Source organism: Mastigoproctus giganteus, chromosome 11 (genome assembly GCF_048544385.1).
Source record: "Mastigoproctus giganteus isolate SK-2022 chromosome 11, ASM4854438v1, whole genome shotgun sequence".
NCBI classification, from domain to species: Eukaryota; Metazoa; Arthropoda; class Arachnida; order Uropygi; family Thelyphonidae; genus Mastigoproctus; species Mastigoproctus giganteus.
Genome location: NC_143585.1, coordinates 101,488,789 through 101,504,505, shown reverse-complemented (window position 1 = coordinate 101,504,505; position 15,717 = coordinate 101,488,789). Strand labels below are relative to the sequence as shown.

The following is a 15,717-nucleotide window of genomic DNA, read 5'->3' as shown; positions in this document are numbered from 1 at the left end:
TAATGTTGCTTTTTTTTTCAACAAGTGTACATTGTTCTTAGTTGGAAAATTTTTATTTTTATTTTTTATTTTATTTATTTATTTATTTTTTTTTTTTTTATTTTATTTTTTTTTTTTTTCGCTGGCCTCCAAGTTTGGGCAGCCTTGGGGGCGGGATTGCTGGCACCTACCAGTATAGCACTACTTCCGGTAGGTGCAGGATTTGTGCATTACAGCACACATAGAGAATGGTGGATCCAGGTGTTAGTTAATCCCTGGTGGCGAAATGGCCTGACATAATGCTCTTTTTTTCAGGCCTGTCTTGCAGACGTTCTGAGCTTTCTCAGGAGTAAAAGGTGGAGATGGGCTTGTGTCTAGGAGCCACCCTTCATATCAGGACACACACAATCAATGTACAGAAAGACTACAGTATATATAAGAGCATGTATATAAATCTGTATATAAATATTGTATATAAATTGATTAAGATAACTTGAGAATGTATATACAGTTGTGTGTTAATAAATAAAATAAAATAAAAATGCACATGCTCACTTCCCGTCTTCCAAATAAAACAGCTTTGGTTGCTTTTCTGCTTCAGATTTAAAACGAGGAACCCAGAAATTTGTTCATAAATTCAACCTGATTGTAAGAAGAAGAATCTTTATTGTAACTTGTAGAAATAATATAAATATACATTGCTTATTACAATAGCCCATCCCGGGACTTTGGCCAAAGATTAATAATAAATATGGGAAAATCCTGTAAAAAAACACGCATAAACAGATATTTATTTACAGGGAACATTAAGATGCGTCTGAATTAATTGTGCTTAGAGGAACTGTCCAGCTAGGCACAGATCGGGATGGGGGGGGGGTTATCGGGAAGACTGTAATGGTCTCTGAGTATTCGTTGTCTGTATATACGATCCTGGGCAGATTTCTTGCAAAAACTCGGTTGGACAGGTGAAGGTGTGCATGAAGAGGGAACGGCTGCGGAGCTGAGACATTGGCATCCTCCAGGCACAGGTGTCCCAGGAGGAGGGGGAGAGCAGATGAAGCCAGCCAGATGTTTAACAGGGAGCCTCGGAATATTGATAGTGTTGGCCGGTAACTTGAGCCTTGCAAAGCGCATTTGAGGCGTGCACTGGTTTATTGATGGAGGTAACTAGCGATGCCCACATTTCCAAATACATTTTCCTACAAAGAATTAGAAATGAGATGACATTCATTAAAAATTTTTGCTTGCTCTGATCGCTGAAGGAAAACAAAATTTCATAATAAACTTCGAAAATATAGTGAAGATTAAAATTAAACTATAAAAATAATAAAATCACTAAAATCGGTTGCAATAAAAACTGTTTTATTTTATCTTTTTGTAGAATTTATAACAAACTTTATCCAATTTTTATTCTTATTAAATTCCAAATATTTTAAAAAATACAAAGAATAATTAACATAACGAAAAAGGTGTGTACCCTGAAGAGACCCTAGCAGATTTACATTATCAATCGATTAAACGAGGGAACAGCCAGAAGTCAGACAGTGCAAGGTCGGAGTAGTAGGGAAGCTGCTGCATGACTGATTTTCGCTGAACTGCCATCACCGTGTGATTGGGTGCAGGATCCAGCTATCCATCCATTTTTGAGTTCGTCTTCGCCTCACATTCTCACGTAAAACGTGTCAAAAGCTCAAATATAGTAAGCAGCAGTAACGCTTCTTCTCCTAGTAACAAATTCGTGGTGTATTATGCTTTCATCGTCGAATTAAAAATCAGTATGACGTTGGATTTTATTGCGAGAGAATTCTTGGCCGTTAGAGACAATTTTGTGTGCCATCTGTGATTCTCCATGTCTCGGCTCTCATCCCCAATGACGACTCTTCTTAGGAAGTTCGGATCCTGCGTAAATTTTTTCGAACAAATCGCCTGCGATTGCTTCCCAGCAATCCATTTTAACGTCCAACAGCAAGCGGGGAACAAACTTTGCACACATGGGACGCCACAAACCTAAATCTTGAAGGAGGATTGCGTGTACTGAACCTACAGACAGTTCAACTTCTTGAGCAATCTCAACACCAGTGATTGACCTATAATTTCGCACGAGTTCCTTCTCCCTCGTGAGTAGCACAATTAGTAGAATCGCCGTTCTCCCCACACTGGGGTGTAAATATTCGAGTTCGAGTCCCTTCGATGGCAGGAGTAATTTTTATGAGTCTTTTTCACAACGTGGCTGAGTTAGTCGGTCTCAGGTGAAGGTAACATGGTTTTTTCTTAGGAAGGAAATATGAGTTTTCGTCCAGTAAACAGAAAGTCGCCCTCAATATACCGGAGCAATATGTCCTTAGTTGCTGTTGCTTCTGAACCACCCCCATTACAACAACAGCGAGTTCCTTCACTTTCGTGACGTTTTCGTCCCGTGACATCGAAGGGCGTCCACGAGGTTCATCTTATAGCGTTTCCTGTCCCTTTTGAAAAAATTCGCAAACTGCTGCTTTCTTCAAAGCGTCATCTCCATAAACTTACTGCATCTCTGTAGCACTTCTCCAAAATTTAAAGAATTTGATGTTAGCTCGTTGTTCAAGCTGTGACGTACGAGTGAGTTGGTCGAGCCAGTTCTCACTTTGCATGCGTGCGCATCGAGTTCAACGCCCCAAAACCGTGCGGCCGTAGCACAACCCATTTAAATACCATCGTGCGATTCCAGGAACGTTTCGAATATATTACGTAAGCTCTGACAACTTCTATTATAATACAGTATGATGCAGATCACAATATCTACAAATAAGGGTCTTGGCACACAAAACCAACAGTTTGTTAACCTTGCGAAAGTAAGAAGAATCAAAGAACCACAAATACAGCTTCGGATCATCCTGACAGACATTTGGTTACACAACGAACAAGAATGTAAGCTACAAAACAATTTTAAGTAACTGCAAAACTTGGTTTAGTTTGTCTTATAATTACCATCGGCATACGAGATTTACATCGAAGTCTTTTCCAAACATAATGAGGATGTCTTTCTTTTACTCTAGGGATAATCAATTTCTCCCGATGTTGAAAGAATAGTAGCTTCGCCTTTGTCCTTACAGAAAGCCGATGTTTCACTAAAGGAGGGAGAGGTCAATGAAAGACTTACATCCATTAACTTTCTCTTCGAAGTTGAAGAGAAAGGTGGAGTAAGGATTCGCACTTACAGCTACACGGAGAGGAGGGAGTTGAAGAGTAGCCTTACTATTCTGCAATCTCTAGATTCATCTGGTTAACTTGAATTCCAAAAGTAGCGCTTCCCCTCCCCGACGAAATCGGTAATGTTATACTTTATTTATTTACAACAATTTACCATAAATATTACGGAAGATATATTGACTGCTTACACAACCTCTTGTACCAAAATGTGACTCTTATTCCATACAGCAAGTACTCATCCACTCAGCTTGCATATGGCATTGCGTTTCTTGGGAGTTCTAGAACGATCCGAATGGTTAACTGAGTTTTTGAACCAACGCTTTCTAGACTTGATGTTGCATCTCTTTCTCCACACTTTGGTGAGTTCTGTCTATGATAAGATTCACTTACGTAGAAGCAAACATGCCAAAAAATTGGACACCATTTTAGGAGAATAACCCTAAGGGAATTGCTGTACAATGAGAAAATTATTTAAAGCAAGAAAACCATAGGCCTTTGTATTTTAGTTCTTTCTGAAATAGATTTCGAAAGTTTCTGGCGTCAGTTCAACTGAGTTTAAATCTACGCGCTTCCGCTTCAAAAGCATCCGTGCAATTTCAGAATTTGAACGGTTTTTCTGATTCACTGCTTAATAGTTTTCTTTCATCGATATTCCGATGAACTCTAATTGTCTTGGGAGCTGAGGGCAAGTTCAGTACGTCTTTCTCTTCGAAACATCTCAAAAGTGCTGATTTAGTGTTCTTTTTTTTGTATAATTATCTACGAAAAGCAAAGACATTGCATGAGGTCTGCATACTTTGTACAAAAGAAGTTGCACTTCTCTCAGTGTTCGTTTATTCTTTGATTCCAACAATCTTTTTTCTGTTCATAATTAGTTACTTTTGTTGGCAGTTGCATTTTTCGAGCATAATGCCAAGATCTCTGGCGAAAAAAAATCGATGCAATGTTGTTGTTATTACAGGAGAGTACAAATGAAACATACGAATAATAATCTATAATGTAGGATCCTAATTTAAAGACGAATCGAGGAAATTGCGCTTACTGTTTTCTTATGTCAACGAAAATATAAGAAAATTAATGACCGACACAACTGATAATTCCAGAACTTCCTTCATATCAAACACTCCATGAGTCATTGTTCCAAACTTCGATAATGCAGTGTACACTGAGTGGGCAGAAATCATGGGCAGTCACGCGGCGAGGCATTGAGCTAACTAGTTCACGAAAGCGTTCCACAGTTATTTCCATCCATGCTTGCTGCATCGCTGTCCATAATTCCGTCGAATTCCTGGGTGGAGGATCCAAAGCTTTAACGGACCTTTCCACAGCATCCCAAAGATGCCCCACAGGGTTCATGTCCGGTGAACGGAGAGGCCATTGTAAAATTGCGGAAAGCTCTTCGAACCATGTTCTAGTCACCACGGCTCATTGTCCTATGCGTGCATGAGGGATGCAGATAGTTTGCAAGGATCGACACGTAACCTGGAACGTTCAGAGGTACGTGTAGACGTACCACAGGTCCCAACGGGTGCCAGTTGAACAGTACCATTACCGACCGTCCACTTGCCTGTACAGTTTCTTGCCGACATGACGGGTGCATAGCTTCGTGCGGTTTCCGCGAGATACACACCCTCCTGTCCGCTAGAAATAACTGGATTCGGGATTCATCGAAGGTCCGGTGCCGATATTCTTTAGCCCAGTTGAAGCGTAGACTCCTGTTTTGTGGTGTTAGCAATGGGATTCTGGTGGGTCGGCGGCTCTCATAATCTATTGCGGCTAATGATCGCCTGATGGCCTTGGTGGAGACATTTGTGGCATCTCCCTCGTTGAAGTCTGTAGTGATTTGTACCACTGTCGCTCTCCGGTTGTCTGAAACAATGCGAGACAGACGTCTACAGACGCCACGTTCATCCCCACACAGCGCTGTCCACGATGAGATTTTATTCCGGAAATGGCGTATTCCCGATACACTCTTGATATTGTCGAATGGGGACATTGCAATTTCTGTACCACCTCCGAGATAGTGACCCATGCGTCGGGCACCCACTGTCATCCCTATTTCAAAATCGGTCAACTCATGACGTTTATCTACACTAACAGCGAATTATTGTCTGCGTGAATGCAGTGTACCTATGTACCTGCCAAGCGGTGGGTTCGTCCACTAGAGGTGACAGCGTCGCTTTGCCCAGGAACCCCATGAATTCTGTCCTTTCAGTGTAATTGTTTTTAGTCTGATCAGTCCGTTGATTTTATATATAATTATTATTATTTTTGTATAGATCGATGCTTGAATCTGGCAACTTTACTGAGAATAGATAGAGAAATCGAAAATATATGGCAATTGTATTTTACAGTTCCAAATGGAAGTTCAATTACTAAATATAAAACTAAATTATATCGAATTCGAAAAGAAATATGCCTCTATTTTCATAATCTAACAATTGTGAGATCGTGGCCGATCATACGTGTTTAAAGGGGAGTAGGGTTCTTTCATAGAATAGCTTGTCGTTTTACTAATGGATTCCAGATGTTCTAGTCGAATTCAAGTTCTGGAAGTCAGGACTGTCCTCCATCCGACGAATATCCTCACTTTCATCAGCTCACTCAGCATTATGTGAAACAGTATTTATCGCCCATGAAAATGAATTCAGGTCTTACATCGTTAATGAAAATGTTCAAGCAAGGGTCAAGAAACCCTAAGGGGGTAAAAGAGCATTTTCGGAGTTTCTGGCGTCAGTTCAACTGAATTCTGCTCAGTACCCTTTTCAAATATATGGAAATGTTTATCGACATCCATAAATTAATGATTAGACCTTACTTTTCCCCACCGATCTACTAGATGGATTTTACCCTTTGCGTTTTCCACAAGGGAAGGGTTTACAGAAATAAATCAAGAAAAAAGCAAGCTCTGTAGGAGAACATTCGAACAGCGTTTGAGCTTATTTCGGATAAGCTAGTTGGATCTTAGTTGTTATAAGTTTTTAGGCGCATCAGCAACTCTGGCCATATTGCGCCGTATATAATGTCTCTAATTAATTGCGTGTGCTTTTTAGTCGATTTGCTGTTGGATGGACGAAAGACCCAGCTACCCTCGCCTGAAACTGACTAACTTAGCCCTTAAAAATTCCTTGCGTCATCGATGGGATTCGAACTCCACCCGGTATGGGAAGGACGGTGATTATACCGACTATGCTACCCAAGAGCGCTTCGAATAAGCTTTGGGGAAACTAAGGCTACAAGGCATAAATAGGTCGTGTATGTGAATTATTCTATAGTTGGTTTGTAGGACGAAAACCCGACTTTCAGAATAAAAAGGTATGCACCATCAACCGTGATAGTCTAACTCAGCCATTATAACTTCCTCCATTGTGGGAAAAAATTAAGGGCATTTCATGATCCACCACAGGTTAGAAGAACGGTTAAGTAGGGACTGTTTCTAAATTAAACAGGTGACAAATTCAAATACGTTTGAAGGCAGTAACGGAAATTGTTCTTTGAGAGTAAGCTCCAGCTGTGATCACCTGTAAAACGTCTTCCACAAATGGCTCTCATCTTCATATCGTGGAAATCCCTTCAAGTTGCTGAACTCTTTTTCTTCTTTTGTGTTATATACACCTACAATCAGTACTGCGATTCATCTGTATTATAAACTAAATTTACACGATCGTCGTTGCATTTGAACATATCAAATCCCATTCAGTAAATGGGATTTGATATGTTCTTTTTAAACAGAAAACAATCTACCTGGTTGATTATTGTTCTTATATCTAAATAAATTTATTTTAACTAAATTTTGTTCTTTTTTATTTCACGCTAGGTAGCGAAAACACTGAGTAATTTATCTTTTTATTATTTTTTTCCTTCCAGGAGCAATTTGCATTTCTACTTTATCCTTGGCAACGTTGGAGCCTTTCCTCACCATTTGGCTAATGGAAGTTATGACTCCACCTCGATGGCAGCTCGGTAAGACATCCTCTAATTGTTAACTTTAAATCCTTTTAACCTCTTAAAATCTGTGCTGATATCGGAAGGAGGGGTTACTATTAGTTAAAGAAGGCAAGCAAGACTATAGTTTAATGTGTACCCAGTTTTGTCTGAAATGGAGCTCCCAAGTTTTGTAGCTGAGCGCTAAAGTTTTGTTAATGTAATTCTTTCGCAAATTTGTTCTCTGTCTTATTCGTACCCAATGATAACTTTCCAACCTTTCATGTCTTGTGCACTGCCTGGCTTCTTATTAGGAATGAGCAAATAGCATTTGATAACGCCGTTGGCTTGAATCAGTGCTACGAGAAGATGTGGCATTTATTTAACAACGAGATGAAAAGTTATAATACGAGTAGTATTGGACCATTCAAATGCTGGTCCTCAATTCCTAGAGCAATATCGGCATAGGAATCTGTTGAAGAACACATTGTACCATTGAGAATGAAGGAGTTCCGGAAATTGGGCTGACGAGGGAAGCCTTGGCTTGTAGCCGTGAAGAGTATTGTGTACGGCGTGTGCATTTAGTATACAATAAAGAGTTCTTCAAAGATTTTTTCTTGTGTCTAAAAACATATTTGGTTCATTGTATAGCCAGTTTCATTCTCATCTTGAAGGTTCCCTTGATCATAGGGATAAGCATGCAACACTGTCTCGTGTACTGATCTTCAACGATGTTCAGATATGCTGTGGATTTCGCAGCTCCTTCAGTGGGATCAGGGGACGAAGAGCATGTCACACAATTATGCTATCCCCTTGTGTATAGTAGGTACACAAGGGGATAGCTCCAGTGTGGGTTCATATGTATATGCTAACTCCTCTGTCGGAGAATAAAGGTTAAATCGAGGCTCATTGGACCACATGACCTAGTTTCCGTCTTCCTGTGTCCATTCTTTGGATTTCTGGCACCAGTGCAGCCATATTTTCCGGTTGGTGCTCAAGATCAGTGACTTCCGAAGTGTAAATCCTTTGTAGGATTCTTTGCATGATGCAGATATTTGATGTTCCCGTATTAAATGTAGAGGTTAATTGGTCCGTCGTTTGGAGACAATTAAGTTGATAATCCGTTTCATACGACCAGCACTCGCTTCTTCTCATAGATTTTGGCAGTAGTTTCCCGTTTGTTGACGTTCCCCCGATTTTACCATTAGCTAAATTAGTTTTTTTTTTCACAGAAACATTGAATACCAACTACTATTAGCCATGCAGTAAAAGAAAACCATAGAATTATGGTCGCTAGGAATCATTTATAATAGCGAAATTTGGTCTTAATTTATTTTACTCTCTCCTCTCAGAGTTTCATTAACCTCGAACATATTCCCTCTTAGTTACTTCATTGTCAAGCTCTGTGGCCCACTTATTTGAAGTCTTTCTTCATACGGGTACCCTTTTACAAATTCCACCAACAGATTGCTCGTATTTGGGAAATTGTAAGACCAAAGTTGCGCAGTATTCCAAGAGTGGTTATACAATTGCCTTGTACATTGGAATTATGACTTCCCTATCTCAACAAGCAAACGTTCGATAGGACACAATAAGCCTCCCATGTGTACACATCATTCCGCAAATTCCCGAATCGTAACTACTCCCAAATCCCTTTCTTCTTCCACTATTTTTAATAAGTGTATGACTTATTTTTGGTTGCTATTTCCAGGCTGAATACTTTGCATTAAAACAGATCTCTTAATCACTCTTGAAGCCAATCCAAGTAGTCCTGAAGGGACGTTGCTTAATGCTGATCATTAACTACTCTCCAATCTTTGCACTGTCTGCAAATTTTCACATCACGCCCCCTTTGTCGATATCATTTATGAAAAATCAGAAACAACAGTGTTCAGAGAACCTATTATTGGGGAATCTCACTTCTAACGTTAGACCAGTTTGAAGAGTAACCATGAATTGCAAGTCTTTGCCTCCTGCATCCACCCTACGATTCATATTAGAATCTTACTAGCGATTACAACATGCTCCAGCTTGTACCTCTCATGTAGGAATGAATCAGAAGCTTTGGTGAAATTATTTCTTATATCCAGCTCACGAGTAATTGTCAAAACAACTACTGTAAACATGTTAGTTAGACAAAAAAAAAAAAAAAAAGGGTTTCGTTTTCTCTTTCAAAAAAAACCGTGATATGTTGTAACGTTTAGAATTCCATTTCCCTGTACTGATATCTCGATCATTGCTTCCATGATTTTCCCCACCACCGAAGTCAGATTGCCGATGTCTAGTTATCCACTTGCTCCAACAATCGTCTTTATATATTGGAATCTCTCGAGTCCAATGATATCTGAAAATTAATCTTAATGGTTCAACTCTAAGGGGTCTTATATGCCTTTAGATTCGAAAGCTTTTCTAATGAAAAAAAAAAATCTATAACTTCAATATCTTTAGAAAAGGTCGATGCGGTTTGTTCAATTCATCATCTGGGTTATGTAACACCTTTTTTTTTTTCGCCCATTTGGCAAGGGTTCCATCCGATTCATTTTATTTTCTTATTTGTATTCACATATGAAAAATTTTGTTTACGTTATTTGCTCTCTTAACTAGTGATTTCTCATATTCAGCTTTTGAATATTTCTCATATTCCAGCTAATGGTTCCTCTACTCGATCCCTATGATATCATCTGCTTCATGGGTAATGATCAGGTCTAGGGTATTTTTTACCCCTAGTATTTTGTCTAACGTGCTGATATACAAATAATAATCGACTAGTTTATTTAAAATTTTTCCCTATGGTGAGTTTCCTTCTCACATGCTCCAGTCAATAAGGGGAGATTGAAATCACCCGTAATAAGACTCGCTCGGCTATTCCCATGGAGAGTTTCTCATCATACTTTTCAATCTTTTGGTCAGTAGCATACCCTCCACTCTTGTTTTTTTTTCATCAAACTGCTTCGCACCACACAGATTCTACATTGGCATATATACGAGGGTGGTTCAATTAAGAATCGCCCTCACCTACTTCGCAGAGTCATGTAGCATCAAAAGGTGTAAAATTTCAGCCTTGTGTCTTAATTTGATTTTCTCTTACAGAGGTGAACGTGTGATGAAGTAGCATCATGGACAAAGTTGAAGCCAGAGCTGTAATCCGGTATCTGTCCTTGAAGGGGAAATCTCCTGAAGAAATCCATGAGGAGATGACTGCTGTATATAAGGATGAAGCCCCATCCTATGGCATTGTGAAGCATTGGCGTAGACAGTTTAGGTGTGGTCGGACATCGGTAGAATCTGAGCCCATTCCAGATATTCCCCATTCAGCCATTGATGACAGCACGATTAAAAGGGGAGTCGTTTATCATGGAAGATCGCCGGATATATGTGCGTGAATTACCCCAGGAAGTGAAGTTGTTGTTTGTTGTTTGTTATTTGGTTTTTAAGAGCATTAGCAACTAAGGCCATATTGCTCCGGGATATACGGTGGTCATTCCATGACCTTTCCGCATTCTCCATATTTGGTGGTGACGGGCTCGAACCCCGGTCTAATCAAGAAGCGTGTGCTACGCACTGCTGCTCCTTCCCACCTGGCTACGGAGGCGCCTCAGGAAGTGAAGATTAGTGTGGGCTCTGTTGAAACAGTCCTTTATGACCAACTCCATTTATGGAAATTGAGTGCAAGATGGATTCTCCGATTTCCAGAAGGCCGATTGACAACAGAAATCACAAGAGTTGTTAGCCCTGTGCCAAAAAATGAGGAAGACTTTTTCTCTCGTTTAATCACTCAGGATGAAATTGGATACACCATTTCAACTATTAAAGTAAAAAGCAGTCCATGGAATAGCGACATCAGGGTCTCCCCCCCCCCAAGAAGGCAAGGGTTCAAGCGTCAGCAGGAAAGGTCTAGCAAAGCAGTGTTTTGGGATGAGAAAGGCTTAATAATGACTGATTACCTTCCGAAAGGTAGAACAATTACAGGTGCCCTATTATGCCAACTTACTCACAAAATTACGGAAGAAAATCAAAACATGTAGGCGTGGCATGCTGTCCGAAGGTGTGAGAATGCTTCAAGACAATGCCCCAGTTCACACTTCTGAAATTGCAACAACAGAAGCGGCCACTTGTGGATATGAAATACTGCCCCATCCAGCCTACTCACCCGACTTCTTGTTTCCTTCCCTCAAATCATTTCAGCAACACAGTCGTGGTTCAAAGACCAACCTCACTACTTCTACAAAAACGGTATCCGTAGTCTCATCCATCAATGGGAAAAATGTGTAAATCTGCACGGTGGCTATGTAGAGGACTAAAACCTGTGCCAAAAATCAACAGGCTAGCACCTCTGCAGTTAAGTCAGGGCGATTCTTTATTGAACCACCCTCGTAAGTCTTAAATCGGAGAAAGTTGTAGTCCCACTCAAGCTGCTTTTGATGAGAAGCATGACCTTCCTCGTCCCCTCTATCTTGTTTATCGTTCCTAAATACACCATGCATACAATAGCGAAGTTCAACACTTCGTGGTGACAGCAAGTTTCGGTCACGTATTGATCCTAACTAGGATTTCAAATTCGCTCATTTTATTGGTGATTCCTGACATCAATGTAAATACAGTTAAGATTAAGCATTCTTTTATAATTTACTGCTCTATCCCACCCCTTTAAGGTTATTTTCCTAACATTACAGATCATCTGCAAATGTATTACCAGTTTCTTCGCTTGTATTATCAATCCCCTCAAATTTTCCAATCATACCATTGCTTTGTTTTTCTAACAGTTTGGGACGGATCTTCCAAAAAAAAAAAAAAAAAAATTCCAGTTCCTTATTTAATTATTTAAAATGTATTTTTTTTTTAATTATTTTTTTACGCCTGATAATTTGAATATATTTTTTCTTCTAGGGACAGTTTTCATCCCAGATAGTGTCGGATACTTTGTGGGAACCAATTTCTTCGGCACCGTGGCATTACGTATTGGCCGGTAGGCGGAGCTACCTGTCTGTGTTTTTGGTACTTTGTTGTGGTGAGTTGTTGCGCAGTTTGTGTTATGTTAGGAAAGCAGCACACTGGGGGGGGGGGGGTATACGTACACAAAAATGCGAATACGCTACCAAGATGTGCATTTTTATGGCACTGTATTAAACTGGCCAAAGTTAGATAAAGGATTTAGTATTGCGTTTGTCAAGACACGAATAGTCGCAGATCCCCTAAATTAACACTCCCTAAATTATTCATAGATTCCTGTATGGTAGCGCAAGTAAACAGATGAACGGTATTAGCTTTATCGGCCGTGCAAATCTTCAGTTCTCCCAAAGCACCATTAATTGATAGAAAGCAGGTTTTGATGGCGCATAATGAAGACCACTTGGACATCGTGCTCGCTGATGGCTCGCGGCATAATGACGTATTAAATGGCCAGTGCCGTCGGTTACCAAGTGCAGCGGTGCGCAGAGATACTTTGTAACAGGAAAGGATATTCGGTTATGTAGTCACACAGCCGGACTAACTTGATCTTACAGGTTTGCGAGCATTCTGTAAATCTCATAAGAGTGAGTCGCTTCACATTGGTCCAGCACTTCGTTTCATCCATACATTTACAGACACGATATGCCAACGCCTCTTAGCCTTAACTGCCATGGCGCATTTCGCATCAAAGTAGCATTTTTTTTAGACTTTTAACTGAAAGAAGCTTAAATTATTAAAACGCGGTTTCTTTAAGGATTCCATTTCCATAATGGTTACAACAGAATTTCGATACCATTGTCCATTGCTCAATCACGTAAAAAGGTTCTCAATTTGCCCTTCACAATGCACGAGTATTTGTTACTATTAGCGATCGGTGTAAGATGAAACTGTTAAGGTGTAAATGTATTTCTGCTATGCATGCGCTTTCAACTTTCTGTCTCATTTAATTTTTCACAGTTCTAACAATGAAACGCATTAAACTTCTTTCTTTCTTTTATCCCATTAGGTGGCTCGCATCAATGAGCTCTATGATAGTAATTGGAGCATGCGCACTTATGGTAAGTGGATATTTTTTGCGCTACTCTCAAGAGAAGGAGTTCTTGCTTCACTAACAAGCTCCTGGAAGAAATGTCATCAACTGAAGCCATTTTCAGTGCATCGCCTGGCACGACTGCTGCCTTTCTCTCTCTCCTGTCTAATAAGAACTAATCTCACCTGACTTTTAGGAACTAATGGACTAAGTAACATCAGCACGCCACTGTGCGGTGTGGATTAAGGCGTGATATATATATGTTTTCTTTTAGTTGCCTGTTAATCTTTGTCTTTGTACGAACATGTTTGGGTCTGCATTCTGGAAACATAATCTTGAACAGGGAATGAAGTACATTACGGGGGTTGTAATTTGGGCGAAGCTCATCAGTGTCGCTGTTGAAACCCCTCATTACGATTAATGTTGCAAGTGAAACGCACTAATTTTAGTCTGAGAATCCTAACGTCATAGATCTGGCTTTAGGATTAATGTCAGATTTCCGAAGTTAAATGGAGACCACGTATATACAAACTTGTTCTTTATTTATCGTTGTTAGAATGTGGAATTTGTTGATGTCATTGAATTTTAAATGCCAGCTTAATTGTAAATGTCAGCAATTTAAATTAACTGAAAACATTCGATGGCATACGTAGATCAAATTTTCTTTCGAAATGCAAAAAGAAACTTAATAGTTGTTTTCAAACATTGAGAGACAATCTTAGTCTTCTAAGATTGTCTCTCTAGATTTGATGCCCAAGTTTATATAATCGTATTCTACGCTCATGGCCGTTATCTTCTCATTCCCCTTTCCCCAGAAATCCCCAAATCCACCTCATTTCTTCGTTCTAACAAACCCTTCTTTCTTCCTCTTAACTCGGTATATCTAACTTCAAACCCTTACATTTTTGAATTTTTATCTTTCGTTCCTCTCAACCTCCATCTCCACCTTATCCATTGAATAACCTGCAATTTGTACATTCGAGTACTAGCTGTGGTTCCTCAATTCATCTTTAGAAACGCTGTCTGTCGGTTGCTAGGTAACGGCACATCTGAGACATACTGCAGATAAGCCGTATCTATCGTATCATTTTATTGATGTAAGATAAGTACATATCGATTTTATTTAAAAACACTATAACGATTCAGTTTAATCAATAATTAACTGTAATTATGAAACGATTCAGTTTAGCTTAAAATAATTAAATTATGATAAAACATTTCGAACCCATCCTTTGAATCGTACGTTATCTTTTAAATTGCACGTTGAAGAAATTCTCTCCAACCCCTTCTTAATAACAGAGATTGAAGTTTACGTAGGTGTCTTTACTCATTGGGATTAAAGTGGACTAAAGAGCATGCTAGTTGGTCTGAGGATCAGCGGAAATGTGTTATTTTTCTCTGATGAATCAAAATTCGGATGGCAAGCAGACTGTTAGACGAAGAAGAGAAGAATTTCATCCTGATAGTATCGTCTCCACCTCAAATGACATGGGGCTGTATTTCACATGGAGGAATTGGTCGTTTTGAATTTGTGAAGGGTACAGTGAATGCTGAGGTGTACAAGGATATTCTTCAGACAAAATTACTTCCCACAAATAGAGAATGCTGGAAGGATGTTGCCAATTGCATCTTTCAGGACAACTCTGCTCCATGTCATAGGGCCAAAACCGTAAGTACAACTTCATAAAATTTCAAAATTTTAAAACTTTTGCTAATGTCGCACGTTTGCCTAACTAAATGTAATTATTTCGCTGTCTTTACTGTCCACAGGTGCAAAAATGGTTGAAGGATAAATTAGTTCGCATGATAACATGGCCTGGGAAGAGTCCAGACTCAATCCATTTGAAAATTGTTGGAACAAAATGGGTGTTTCATAAATAAAAAAGAAACCAAACTTAGAGAGCTGCACAAGACATTAATCCGTGTTTGGTATCACGATATTTCCCATTCCAAGAATACATTCAGAACCTTATCCGGTCGATGCCACACGGTGTGCAGCAGTGATCAAAGCAGAGGGCGGCCAACGAAATATTAGTGTGCATTTTGTTGCGTTTTTTTTTTTGGTTATATAACTGCCTGTCGTCCTACCACCTAAAAATGAGGAGATTCAATTTTTCTGAGTACCACTGTACGTCATCTTATTGAAAACGAAAATTACCATCCAAGTTTCTTGATCTTTGAAGAACAGTAATGACGCCCTCGCAGTCAACCCGTAAATTTTGCTCTTATTTTATAGAGATAGCAGCCGTTAAAGGAGAATCCCACATAGCAAAATGTCTATAACATTGTTTGCTTGTTATACATATTAAGAAAAAATGATATAGATCTAAAACAACGCTTCGTTCTGTGCAAATTCTGCATAAGGGTAAAATCCAAGTGATGGGAGGAATTTTTTTACCTGGGGAACAATTGAATTACATCACATTACCTATAGTATTCTCCAAGACATTGTTCAGAGTTAATCTTACTTGAATTGGCCTTGGAAGTGAGTTTTAGAATCGTAATGCTCTGTTCTAGAGATCACTACGATATGAGCTAAGCTCAGGTCAAGCTTTCAACTCAGTGTCTGTTATACTGAGACGGAGATGTCAAAGATCGAATCACGAAAATGAGAACAGCATCCCCGTATTTCTATTTTAATCCTTCGT

At 39.4% G+C, this 15,717-nt stretch overlaps 1 protein-coding gene across 1 annotated transcript in view; it reads left to right on the top strand.

Annotated features, from left to right (window-relative positions):
- LOC150078296 (synaptic vesicular amine transporter-like) overlaps positions 1-15,717 on the top strand; it is a 98,371-nt gene that overhangs the window by 60,263 nt on the left and 22,391 nt on the right. The window contains exons 8-10 of the mRNA XM_090384987.1: positions 7,033-7,128; positions 11,977-12,055; positions 13,046-13,097. Coding sequence (XP_090241113.1) covers positions 7,033-7,128; positions 11,977-12,055; positions 13,046-13,097 — 227 coding nt within the window. The remainder of the gene's footprint in view (positions 1-7,032; positions 7,129-11,976; positions 12,056-13,045; positions 13,098-15,717) is intronic.